We start from the raw sequence: 13,797 nt of genomic DNA on the forward strand, positions 1-13,797 counted from the left end.
ATGAGGCGGATGAAAATCCGGGCCGTGCCCAACATTGGGGCCGGTGGGAACGTACAGCGAGTTAACCAGCCTAGGAAGCCTCCTGATGTGAATCCTGAAGCTCAGTCATCCACAGTCAGTTATCAGTTCTCTTTATGTTTATAGAGTAGGGATGATGATTTTTTTTTCAAGCCTACAGACACCACCCTACTTACAAATGAGTTACGTTCCTGACAACCGTTTGTATGTTGAATTGCTTGTAAGTTGGTTTCTGTACTCTTCATGCCTATATAAGTACTGTACGATTTAAAGTCAATGCAGTACTGTATGTTTTTTCATCCTAAAATGCAATTCACTGTACATACAGTACTGTTTTATAGAATAAGCACACAGAACAAAATTTGAACTTTTGGGTGGCAAAGGGGAGTGCTCTGAACACAATTTTAATTTGCGATCGTGTTTGTTTGTGTCTCTGAGTGAATATAAGTTGAATATTAGTAAGTAGGTTGGTGTCTTTATATTCTTGTATTTCATCTTTTGATATGAGTCTGTTTTATGCTTGAACCGTATCTGTTAGAGAAATGCTTTTATGCTTAAATAAGGGCAAATATTTGTAGACTAAAACTGGTTTAGAATAATGACAAACTGCTGTGCACAGGTATTTTAACTTGGGCTAATTTTTGAGTATATAGGAGATATTTACATTTTTTTTTTATCTATATATGTTATCCTAGAACCTTGTGTGGCAGCAAGAAATGTTCCGTGAATGGTTCTCTCATCACTTGAACATTTGTCACTTTGGCTCAGATGCCAGTGATAAACTTCAGTATTTTGTTCTTTTGCATTATATAGATAGGTCTTACTTAAATTTTTCGTTAGGTTTTGATTTAGTAATTTTCTTTGTCAATTTATATGCAAGCTTGACACAAAGACTCAAAGTTCTCACATTTTCAAATTATCTTGTGAGCAAAATGAACGTGATTTGTTGTAAATGAACTTTTAAGAAGTTTTTAAGATTAATTCACTATTTCCTAAAGTACAAGATGCTTGTGTTTGTGTGCACATACCTTCTGTCCCCATTAATTAACATTTTCTTTTGCATTTTTGTCCAGATAGTAAAGGCTTATTCAATTTTGCCAGTTCAACACTTCTGTACACAGCATTTAGATAACTGCACCTCTTCTTAAATACACATTTAACTTTCCATTGTGGTTCTTTGATACTGAATCACTCCCATTTAGCATCAGCAAAATTATTTGTAGACTTTGAAATCCTTATAGATAGGCTCTGTCATAGACTAGTATTTCATTGTGCTAAGGATGATTTTTAAAGGCAAAAAATGTTGTGAAATTGATATATGTCACCTATTTTACATTTTGTTATACCTTCAGTTATATTTTACTAAAGTTAATTTTTATTATTTCATTTGTTGTTGACAGGAAACTTCAAAGACGAGGACTGATGCTCATGGAACTTATGAAATTGATATTTGTCACCTATTTTACATTTTGTTATACCTTCAGTTATATTATACTAAAGGTAATTTTTATTATTTCATTTGTTGTTGACAGGAAACTTCAAAGACGAAGACTGATGCTCATGGAACTAACACATTGCCTGAACAGTCTGTAGCAGGTACCTCATCAAAAACTGAGCCAGTTGGCAATGAAGAGACTGGGAAGAATGCTACCATTACAATTGAGCTAGATTCTAGTGATGTAAAGCAAGTTGGATTGGAAACTGTGTCCTCTAAGTCTGATAGTCCAACATTTCGCTCACGTCAGAATACTTATGGCAGTGAAGACTGTAATGGAGATAAAATTTGCTCAGATGTAGAGGTGCTACCAACATTTTCCCCCAAGAAAAGAAAAGAACCATTATCAAATATTGATGATGAAATCCAAGAAGTTGCAGCCACTGAAAGCATTCAGTGTTTGGGAACCTATAAAAGATTACATTCTCCACTCAAGCCAAGTTCAACAGAGCCTTCTGCAACTTCAGGCAAAGTTGGAATTGCTTCAGAGACTCGGAATGAACTATCAACCTCATTTGAAGGAAAGACAGTCGATGTATCACTTGATAATGCTGAAAATTCAAAGTCCAGGTCAGCATCTGATGGAAAGACAGTCAATTTGTCATTGGATAATGCTGAAAATTCACAGTCCAACGTTAGAAAATCAAATGAGAGGAGTCCAGAATGTGACACAAATCCATCATCCTCTGTTAGTGTTGTAAATTGTGTAACAGATGATGGCAATAAAAGAAATTCAGACAATGTTAGTTCAGTAAGTGCAGAAGTGGTGATAGATGACGACGAACTGAATGGCACAGAAGCTGGAAAAAATGTTATAACCTTAGAAAATGATGAGGTACGTGGAGATAGAGTAAGTGTGTCCTCAGTTGGCATAGGTAAGGAGAAGACACCACCTGCACCCCTGGGAACACTTACTAGGAGGCCTAAGATACGTGCAAAACCATCATTTGTTAGTATTGTAGGAAAGAAAACATTGAGCCATAGCAGAAAGGAAGTAAGTGTACCAGTTACTCCTGTAATTAAAGCACAGACTGAAGAAGTGGTATTGGATGATGATGATAATAGTAATGGTAATTCATTAGCCAAAACCAATGAGGTCACATCTGTTAAAGATGGAAATGAAGTAGAAATTCAAGACTCTAAAAGTCTTGGTGTAAAATCCCAGGAGATATTATTAGATGATGACAATGAAGCAAAGGGAGTTGGTAGTGGAGATGTGTCAACTACAAAAAGGAAGGGAGTAATGGAATTCCAAATGATCACTCTGATGTCATGTTTGAAAAGGCAGTTTTAGGTAAAGGAGAGATGTCAGTGCCATCCACACAGATTACTTGCCCAGAGAAGTCATTGCCGAAAGCAGTTGGTCCAAGTGTCAGACGACGTAAAATTAATGCAAAGCCGTCCATAGTGAATTTTGGAAGAAAACAGACACTTGGTGTTGAGTCTTCAAGAACTTCTGTTATAAAACATGAAAAATCAGATCAAGACAAGGAAATTACCCAGGTTGCTGGTGGTGGAACCAGTAATAGTGGTAGTAGCAGTAGTAATGGGACCTCTGAGGTGGAAGAAAAAATGGCAAAGCAAGATGTTGAAAAGGAAATTAGTGCCAAACAGAAAAGAGAAATTATTACAGAAGAAAGTTTTAACTCCTTGTCATCAATGCTAACTGAAAATGAACAGGATTTGCCAACCTCAACGGAAGATAGTGAATCACTTTCTCCATCGAAACTATCACAGTCTGACTCTTCTGAGAATAGTGGCTCAGGGAAAGTAAAAACAACAGAAAGTACGCTACCAATCAGTAGTGTGGAGAGTACACCGTCCATATCCTCGTCTAATAACATAAGGCGATCTAAGATTCGTGCGAAGCCTTCCCTCTTTTCCAAAAGAAAGACGCTTCAAGTTGAGGTTCAAGAGGATTTGGTGGAGGTCAGCAAAGAAAATAAAGTTGCAGAAGGTGCTAACGACCAAGTACAAGCAAGATTACTTGCTGAAAAGATATCGGAGGAAAAAGCAGGTGAGACTAGAAATGAAAATAGCACAGATTGTTCTCTAGCAACATCAGATAATGTCAATAACCAAACCCAAACAAGAATACTTGCTGAAAAATTATCAGATGAGAAAGCTGGTGAGAATAAAATTGAGAAAAACACTGATCATTGTGATGCAACGCTAGATAGTATATGTAAGTCGAATGAAGCCTTGGAGCACACAGTCTGTTTCTAAAAGTAGTACAATTGCTAAGAAAAGACAGTTTTCTGAAGGAGGTGTTAATTGTGATACTAAAACGAAAAAAGGAACTCAGCATAATAGGAAAAAGGTAGATATACATGAATTAGCCATTAGTGATGATAGTGGTGGGGATAAGGAAAATTCCTCTAAATGCGTAAGTGTTGGAAAAACTGCAAGACGAGAGCGCCACGTTAAAGAATCAGGCAAAGTACCAACCTACGCTAAAAGTAAATCAAAATTGTCGCGACATGACTCCCAAGAAAAAAAATTGACAGTCAAATCTGAAAAAAAGTTGAATTCTAATGATAATTTTGATAGTGATTCTGAAGAAAGCATGCAAAAAAAGATATTCAGGGAAAGGAAAGAAAAGTTCAGAAAGAAACTTAGTCAGAGTCAAGGGAATATAGAACGTGGTCAGATGACAATGTTTGATTTAATCTTTTGGAATCCGATAAATAACCCTATGCCAGGCAGAACTGAAATTAATAAAAAGAAGGATAATCTTGTCAGTTCAGGTGGTGTAGATGATGCAGCTTCAGATATATTGGAAGAGCAAATGGTTGATGACCTTGGGTTGGAGTGTAAAAGTGTTGCAGGAGAATCAAAACCCAATTCACCTGGTTCGCAAAGAGATGAAGTAGAGGTGTGTGAGGAAGATGCTTTATCCCCCAAATCAAACCAGCCTGATACTGAAAATTGTGAAGGAGAGGAAGACAAAAAAAAAGAGGATGATGAAGAGGAGTCTGTTCGTGATGTTTTTGCACCTCAGGTTAAAATTGGTCCTAATGGACAAATTATTTTAGATGAACAAAGTATAAAAATCCAGACAACAGCAGCAAAGAATCGTGATGAAATCTTGAGTAAAGCTGAGGTGGTTGAAGAAAGCAATGACACTGCTCATTATGGGAAGTGGAATAAAAAACGGAGACGTTCATGTGAGTGGACCATGAAGGAGACTGCGCGGTTTTACAAGGCATTGTCCACAGTAGGGACTGATTTTTCTCTCATGGAAACTCTTTTTACTTGGAGGTCTCGAGCAGAATTGAAAACAAAATTCAAAAAGGAAGAGCGCACTAACAGGGATCTTGTGGATAGAGCTCTGAAGGATTCTACACAGTTTGACTTCACACCATTTGATGAGGAGTCTGGTAAGCTCAGCAAAGTTTAGTCTGTAGTCAGTGATAAGGGATGATATAGTGATCATGTATACCTTGTCTTCTATAAAACCTAAAAAAATGTCACCTTTACTTAGATTAATTTTGTATGTAGGCTTTAGTGAATTGTAAAATTAGTACTATTTGGTGGATTTTTAAGGAGAATAACCAGCAGTTGTCATTGAGCTGTAAATGGTCATCAGTAGTATAAGCATTGACAGTTAGTGGATCCTGTAAGAACCTCCTAGCAGATATTCTTATTTTAAGCTTTAGGAAAATGCTCCAAGCAATTGCTCAAGCGTTTGCTTAATGTAGTATTTGGGGAGGATGGTGACATTGGTTGATAAGTACCCTTTTTGACAAAGACATTGCCAATAAAGATATAGAAATAGGAAGGATATTAGAAAGGTACCATGGAAAATTTTATTTTCAGTTTGGAATGAAATATAAATTTTTATGCTGCATAATCTTTGTTTTAACACAGATCATATCAGTTTACATATACCTAATCCTGCAGTCCATGATCTCCAGACATGGACCAGTTGGCCAGGTAGACATCCAGGGACCACAGTATACCTTTATCCATACTTGTCTCTTCCATTTTGGTATACAGTAGTGTGTTTGAACTATCAAAATAGTCAGTTTCAAGCATTTTTAGAGGGGTTTTAAGTACAGGTATTCGCGGATTTTAACTATTTGCTGGAGGTTGTGGTACACATCTCTTGCAAATACTGTACTGGGGGTTGACTGTATGTTTGTACTGCTAATACAATCTTTTAAATTAAAGTTTTGGTACGAGGCTATAATCATTAACATAACTGCAGATTATGACCCAGAGGAGGACAGGAAGGCATCCGTATCGCTGAAAGAGCAGAGGCCAAACGTAAGCGACTTGAGATGAAGCAGTCGCAGAAAGAGGAGGAGAAGTTAAGGAAGAAAATGCTTGTCAAAGAAAATAAGAAGAGAATTAAAGAACACAAAGCAGTAATGAGAAAAATAAGGAATCAGAAAGGTATAGTAGGTCCTTTATATAATGATGAAAAATTATCTAAGTTGTTTGCAGCTATGGAAGTTGAAATATAATTTTGTCTTGTGTCTTACTTCCAGTTGCCCTAATATTATGTTCATGGTGTTGTTTGCTATTTTTTTATTTTTTGCATTATCAGTAACATTTTTCTTAGATTAATGGTTTTAATATTGATACAGTAATTATCCTGAAGGGGGTCTGTTAAAAGAAGAACTGGCATATTGTTGTTTCTTCATCAGTATGCCATGCCTAGGACACTGTAGATAGTAGTAAAGATTCTTTTGCAGCAGCCAGTCAACCTCCAAGTAGATTGCTTTCTTACTTTTACTTTTCATCCGTTCTGAATGTTCACTTTCTGTCCTAGCTGTTCAGCTTTTCTAACTTTTCCTTGTTGCAGTTTTCACCGTGAGTGATGCCTGTAAGACTAGATATATAACATGGTGGTCTCCTTAAGCTGCTGTACGTCAATGTAGTAATAATATGGATGCAGTGGCTCATCACTTTTAACAAACATTTTCAAAGATCTAGCCTGTCTATAAGTATCAAAATGTGTTTTTTTGACGATGGCATACAAGACAAACCTAGCCTGTGGCCCTTCACAGCATGATCCCAATGAAACCTATGATTTACAAAGACATTTATTTGGATACAGTATTAATGTTTGTTGAAGCCCTTGACCTAAATGACAGCACTTCAGATCACCAAATACTTCTCTTTTAAATGTCAAATCATGTACCTGTTGCAAAAAACCCTTAACTGTCAGTTTAAGGACTTTTTATATTATAACAGCAATGGGAAAACTAGTCCAGAAGTAAAGCCTTCATGTTTACATGCAGAATTTTGTACAATGCAGTATTTTCAGCTTTGATGAGGGAGATGTTTTTTATTATTATAATTACAAAGTTTAACAAGACCACTGAGAAATGTGAAATGCATTGTAATTGTTTAATGAAATTCAGTTGCTGATCTTCTAAGATTTGGACACAAGAGGGTTAGGTTATGAGTAGGAACCTGTTGTTGCCCATGCTTATATGAGAGGCGGTGTCATATTTTTTTCTTGACTGCTGGCCACAACTCACAGAATAAAAATAAGGTTCCTAATATCCAACTTTTTTTATAGCACAGTAGTTTGTCCTGCTCAGTTGTTACACTGAAATGCTCTATAGTCAAGTCATGACCATCTTGTGTGGCAGATAACTTGTACAGTATCTGTGTCATGGCTTACTGTCTGTGTCAGCATCATTGTCTTTATGTTTATCCTAAGGGTCCACCATTTGCTAAATTATTTCATCCTACAACAGGCCTTGGCTTCTTTGTCTTTGTCCAACTAACCCTCAATGTTGGCCTCCTTGACATTGTCATTAGCAGGCTCAAGGGTGCGGAATCAAAGCCAGAGAAATTTTTAGGCAGTTTTTAATATCATCAAGCTTCCAATCATTGACAGTGTTTGAGGCTCAAGAGAGTTCCTCCTCCTCCTCCTCCTCCTCCTCCTCCTTCCTCCTTCCTCCTCCTCCTCCTCCTCCTCCTCCTCCCTCCTCCTCCTCCTCCTCCTCCTCCTCCTCTCTTTTACTAGGACCACCATCTCATCATTGTTTACTAACTTGTAAACAATTTCAGAGTATTTTATCATAAATTTGTTATTTATTATACTTCAGAGAACCATCTGAGCAATTGATTCTTTGCTACAATATTTTAGAAATTGGAAAATAACTCTAGTGTCATGAATAACTTTAGACTGTTATACAGTACAGTACTTTTGAAATTTGAATTACTGTAAGAAATAAAGTAGTTATTTCATTGCCTTTGCCAATTTTATCAGTAAAGTGTATCCAAAAGTACTTCTTACTATAGATTTTGAGATTTTAAAGATTATGAGTGTGTCTTAAATATTACTGAATTTCAAGTGTAAGGCAAAGAAGGTGCATTGTGTGTTTGTTGAGATTTCAAGAATATGCTATGTTTTTCAGCTAAGGCAACAGCAGATACAGATCGGTTAAACGATGCAGTGGATAATGGCATTAGTGCTAGCGATTCAGATGTTGAATATGAACCTTCCCAGAAATTAGGATTGAAGAGTAGTGGCCAAGATCCTGTACCAGTTTCACCAAGGAAGAGAAGAGTTGTGAAACCAAAGTTGAAGAATAGCGATCAAGATTCTGTAGCAGACCTACCAAGAAAAGAAGAGTGTTGAAGAAGAAAAGACCAAAGACATGGTATGTAAATTATTCTTCTTTCCTGATGATTTGCTTTTTGTGATGTGTCCTGACTACCAAAATCTTGACTAAGTAATAATGGTAATAAGTAAAGTCATGACATCACCAGGTAGCAACATGATGTGATAATTATTCATTCTTGTAGGAAATTTGAATGCTTAAGTAAGCACTGTCAGCTGTTTTCTCAAATCAAATACAGTAATTGCATACTTGCAGATTCCAGTTTTGGCTATTATGTCATTTATGTACAGCGTAAAGTAAGAGCATTGTGATTATAATATTGTAATATTTTGTGTACTAAATATTGGGCTAGAAAGAAATAAAATGTTTGTTTTTCTAGTCAGAGCTATGACATCTTTAGGAAAATGATGTAGTGATGCAAGTTCAGTCATGGGGAATTCAAATTTGATTAGGATTAAGCATACAGATAGTGACTCAGTTCAGTCATGGGGCATTCAAATTTGATTCGGATTAAACATACAGATTTTTAAGGCTTTTTATAATTTTTTCATTTGTCCCATGTAAAGAGAGAAGCTTTGAGTATGATTTGTTGCTTATGTTGTTAATGTACCCTAAGTGGCAAATTTATGTAAACAAGTGTTGGAACTGGGACAAATGAACCAGCCTCACCTCAAAATATCAGTGTTTAGATTTGAAAATTTTGCATGCATGAAGCATGGATGTGAATTTATGTAATCTTTTTCATTGCAAGTTTTTATAAAGATAGTGGGCAAATTAAAGTAGGCATATTATTGACTTTTCCCTTTTGTAATCAAGCATTCATAGTTTTGGGAACAGCACTGTCGAATGTAAAAGATTCTTTCATGGCAGAAATGGGAGCATGTAGTCAGTACTTGAAGCAAAGTCATATGGCACTCTTGTGTTGTTGCATCGACTTTATATATCATTGATGACAATGTAGTACAACTTCATAATCATCAGAATTTTTCATATGCTTTTGTTAATGAAATGTTCACAAGTTTGCCACTGAGGGAAATTGGGATATTTTACTTGTTTTTAATTTACAGGAAATCTTCCAGTCCTTTGGAAATCAGTGAAGTAACAGTTACTGTGGAAACAGTTAAATCTCAAAAGAGTGAGATGACAGTTCCTGTTACATATGATACCGGTTGTGAAATGACAGTCTGTGAGGACGTATCCATGTTAGAGCCTACCGGATTAGACAAGGAAAGAAGTCTGGATAAACTTAGCACAGATATCGCAACACCTAGTACGTCAGCTGATGTGATTGAAAGCCCTGCTCATAAAAGTATATCATCTGAGTTAAAGGACACAGTTGGTAGTTCAGAAGTCAGAGTTATTTCATCATCAATTTCATCGACTGAAGAGCCATTAGAAAGCAAATCAGGTGAGGTTATTTGCAAGAATGTAACTCATTTTCTTAAAAAGTTTGCAGAATTTACTAGTGGCAGGAGGGCATCTTTAGATGTAAGCATATATTGAAATCTACTACACTTGAAAGCAGGAAAACGAACCTAGTTCATTTAAAAAGGGGTTTACACCACAGGTTGGTTTTATGTGAAGTAATTGGGCAAGAAAACCTTGCATGTGATTGTATGTTATCTGAATTAGGAACCAGATTAACAAAAAAATTATGAGTTAATTTTCAATGTATGTTATCTGAATTAGGAACCAGATTAACAAAAAAATTATGAGTTAATTTTCACATTTTACTTTTACTATTTTTTCCTGAATATTTGAAAGGTTCATTATCAGTTATCCTCTTTTTACATTGAGTGTTATTTCATCCCTTTGTACATAAGGTACATAGCTACTTTGTTCTATCATTATTTCTGTTTTTCATAGATTTGAGTCCTATCTCTCTTTGTATATGATTTATTTTATTAATCAAGCTTTGTGAATCATGTAGTGTTCTTTGGATAAAATCAATATTACATCCATACTCAAAGTTTGTCAAAGGCCTCTTATCATTATTCTTCCTCTATCTCTGACCATTTTTTTATTATAAAATCTGCCATAAATATAAGCAGCTTAGCTGATGCAACGCCCCCATAGTACCTCTCTTCTTCTCAGTTCTAATCCCAGGTTGAGGTTGCTACTTTACAGCAAATTCACTTGATGAGACTCCATCTGCATGTACTGTACTTCATTCATGGATGCTTTCACTTAGGTGTATATATTCAACAGGAATGCCAATAATGATATAAGAATTTCCATGATATTGGTCTGAGGACTCTATCAGATGCCTTGTTAGAAATAGTAAAAGCTTTCAGAAGGAGATTCATGATTTTATACCCTGCTGGCCAGTTTATACACTGCTGCCCAGTATGTCCAAAAATAAGTAATTAATCCCAATAACTCCTGCCTTTTCTAAATCCAGTTTGTTCGTCTTTAAACATTTCATCAGGCTGATTCTCTAGCGTATCAAGAATATGCAGTGACTCATTAGTTTCCAAATGTTTTCAGTTTACCTCTTTTGGTACCTTTGCTATGACTTCTAATTCCTGATCATCAGGTTTTGTTATTTCATTCCATGTCCTGCAAAAGAGTAGTTTGCATATGACTATCATTTCATTGTTTGAAAAAATCATCTCTGCAGCAACATATAGCCCTGTGCTTTCTGTCAAGTTTCTCTATTACTTATTCCACTTCATTAGTACACAAAAAGCTTCTGCCCAGTGTTGTCTTTCTTCTTCTGATACTGTTATTAACCTATCCTTCCCTTTGATAGGCATTTTCCACTTTTCATCCAAGGATATCTCAATAATAATTCTCTTGGCTACAGCAACACCAATTCTGCACACTGAATACATGGCTTTGTCAGCATCCTGTTGTATTAAAAAAATTGTTAAAAGATTAATTTTTCAAAAAGGGTTAATTTTCTCTCATGTTTGATGACATACATTTATTGGTAATATCCTTCTAAGATATTCATAAATTTTTATTTTTCCAGGTTTTGGGAATGGTAAGATGTGGGATGTACCTCTCTCTGCAGTTAAAGTGAATGAAGATGGAACAAATAGTGTTAGTATTCCAACTGAGACTGGTGAGAAAATGGTCCCAGTGCCCCACATACCTCCAGGAACGTCAAGCGTTTTGGTTGTTGCTACGAAAGGAGTGGAAACCCAAGGCGATTATATATACCATGTATATACAATTTCACCTTCACAAGAATAGCTACCTCATATTGGGACTAAAATAATGCCTGCTCACTGTAATTGTAAATTTGTTTGTATATACCAAGGTTATGTTTTTATATTTATTTATATTTGATTGTATATATTGTAACTTTTACTTTTGAGTATTTTTATATTCATGAGGATTTTGCATTGTTTATGTATTTAAACAGTATTTTCTATGCAAATTAGCTTTAAGAAAGCTTTGTGTAGTATACTTATGTAAATATGTCTTATAGTATTTAAGCATACCTTGTTACTGTATATAAAAAATGTATAGCGAATGTAATTTATAAAAGACAATTTTGTTTAATTAGAATGTTTGGGTTATGTCAGTGCCATAATTTGAAAAGATTTCCAAGTGTAATTTATCAAAATAATTTCCGTGCAAGGGTTCCTTTGTAAATGAATGTTTCCTGTAATGCAGCATCCAACAAATGTTGTTATTTTATTCACCTAACAAATATCTGTCATCATAATTGTTAACAAATTACAGCTTTTCAAGAAAAATTATTGTGCTAGTCAGTCCAAGGCTTCTGTTCTCTACATGCAATAATTCTGTGGTATTTTGTGGCTCAAGGTTTCTGTGGTTCCAGTAAATGTTTTACTATACATTCAATTCTCATTTGAGTGGATCTAGTTTAACAAATATATTCTTCATTCATGACAAAAGGCATTTAGGAGTTTCAGTTGTTTGGAACATGATAAAACTAAACAGTTTAAACCCCCCTCCCCCGGTTGTGGTAGGCATTGGTCATGAATGAACAAAAAGACTAGATAAATTTTCCATTTGTTGTTAATACAATTACTTAGTGCAAAGACTGGCTGCTTAAAGAAGGAAAATTCATATCGGCTGTTACACATGATATATACTAGGAATTAAGAGAAACCTTATACAGTGATTGTTTTACTATAAACTCCTCACTATTACTACCATTTCATTAATACTTTAATGCAAATCCTAGAAACTAAATTCTTTTAGAAGAAAAACAAGGCATGTAGGTAATTCAGTGTTTGTTGTCCCCTTTGTGGATCTGCTGATCGGTTTGCATTTCATAAATGTAAGGTGTTCAGTTGAACTCAAATATATTTGACATCACTGGCCTGAGGTATTTTTCAGTGAACTTTGTAAATAGGCCTTCTTTTAGTTATTAAGGTATCTTATTTTGTTTCCATTTGAACATTCTGTAGCATGTGGGATTTTAGGCGTTGGTTGCTAAAATCCCCAAAGCCAAAGAATGAATAAAAGCAAAATAGCCAGTGCCTAAATAACTAAAGCAAATAGCCCTGGTCAGCAAAAACAATGCTTATTTATAAAGTCTGTTGAGATATACCTCAGGCCAGTGAAGATATAAACTATTTGAGTTGAGGTTCTGCTGAGTACCTTGCATTTGTGAATTGCCAACCAGTCAGCAGACACCCAAAATGGTTTGTATACACAGGCACTGACATACCTATATCAGGTGTTGGTGGTTAGCTAGCAACAAATTGTTGTTATTTTTTCACTCAATAACCACTTGATCTCAAATAATATTTATATACACGGTAATTAGTTTATAGAATTAATGTGTTAATGGTAAGGATTTTGTTAAGTTTTGAGTAAATTAATTTTTTCATATTTATTTGTTATTGTAGCGCACAATATCCAGCTAGTGCCAATGTTTGTACCCATGAAATATAGCAGAGTGACAAATTTGCTCAAAAGATAGGACCAAGTCCTTCCCACTGATTGGTTTGCATTGGGATGTCTGTGAGGCATGGGAAAAATAGGTGAGAAGTCATCAACCTTGAGGATTTTATGACAATTGAGAAGAGCACCTGAAACTTGGTGTGAGATACAGCAGTTGCATTAATCATTAAAAAACAGGGTCAAATTAAAGTGATCATTGCTATATTACCCAGCCCTTGAAAATATTAGGAGTGGATTTAGTTTCAGGCAGCTAATGTTTTAATTTTCACAGATCTGTCTTGGAAGGTATTTGAAAACTGAATTTTATCGAGGCCGACTTGGAAGATAAACCATGAAACTGTTCCAAAGACGAATTCATATCAGTACTACTACTGGTACAACTTGGTTTGCACAAATATTTTTACTGTGAAAAGGCAAACAAAAATTTTCAGTATATTGTCCTTTATTGTCCATCACTTGACAATGTTAGGAAGCGATTTTGATTAATATAGGAGTCATATCGAAAAGGTAAAGAGGAACTAATTCAGCAGTAGCTCATATCTTACTAATAACACATCCGTCTAGAGAGGACATTGAGAGTAGGAAGGAATTTATAATATATATATATATATATATATATATATATATTTATATATCACTGTATATATTTAAAATATATATCACTTAAAGAAGGGCAACCTCAGGAAAAATAGGAAGCACAGAAGAGCCGTTTCATAGGGCAATCCCTCGATTACTACTACTATTCTAGTAACTAGGGGAATTACATGTTGAACTACTCAAACTCGTGCTCATTCAATTGCATACGTTGTT

General features: G+C 35.3%; 1 protein-coding gene across 1 annotated transcript; it reads left to right on the top strand.

Annotated features, from left to right (window-relative positions):
• Bdp1 (transcription factor TFIIIB component B'' homolog Bdp1) lies at positions 1 to 11,735 on the top strand. The gene is given in 9 exon segments (XM_067096140.1): positions 1 to 114; positions 1,551 to 2,714; positions 2,747 to 3,730; positions 3,732 to 4,893; positions 5,724 to 5,750; positions 5,753 to 5,911; positions 7,894 to 8,116; positions 9,168 to 9,508; positions 11,075 to 11,735. Coding segments are annotated over 9 exon segments (4,398 nt in total). The 3' UTR covers positions 11,299 to 11,735.
• Positions 11,736 to 13,797: the final 2,062 nt, after the last annotated feature.

Source organism: Macrobrachium rosenbergii, chromosome 52 (genome assembly GCF_040412425.1).
Source record: "Macrobrachium rosenbergii isolate ZJJX-2024 chromosome 52, ASM4041242v1, whole genome shotgun sequence".
In the NCBI taxonomy this organism is placed as follows: domain Eukaryota; kingdom Metazoa; phylum Arthropoda; class Malacostraca; order Decapoda; family Palaemonidae; genus Macrobrachium; species Macrobrachium rosenbergii.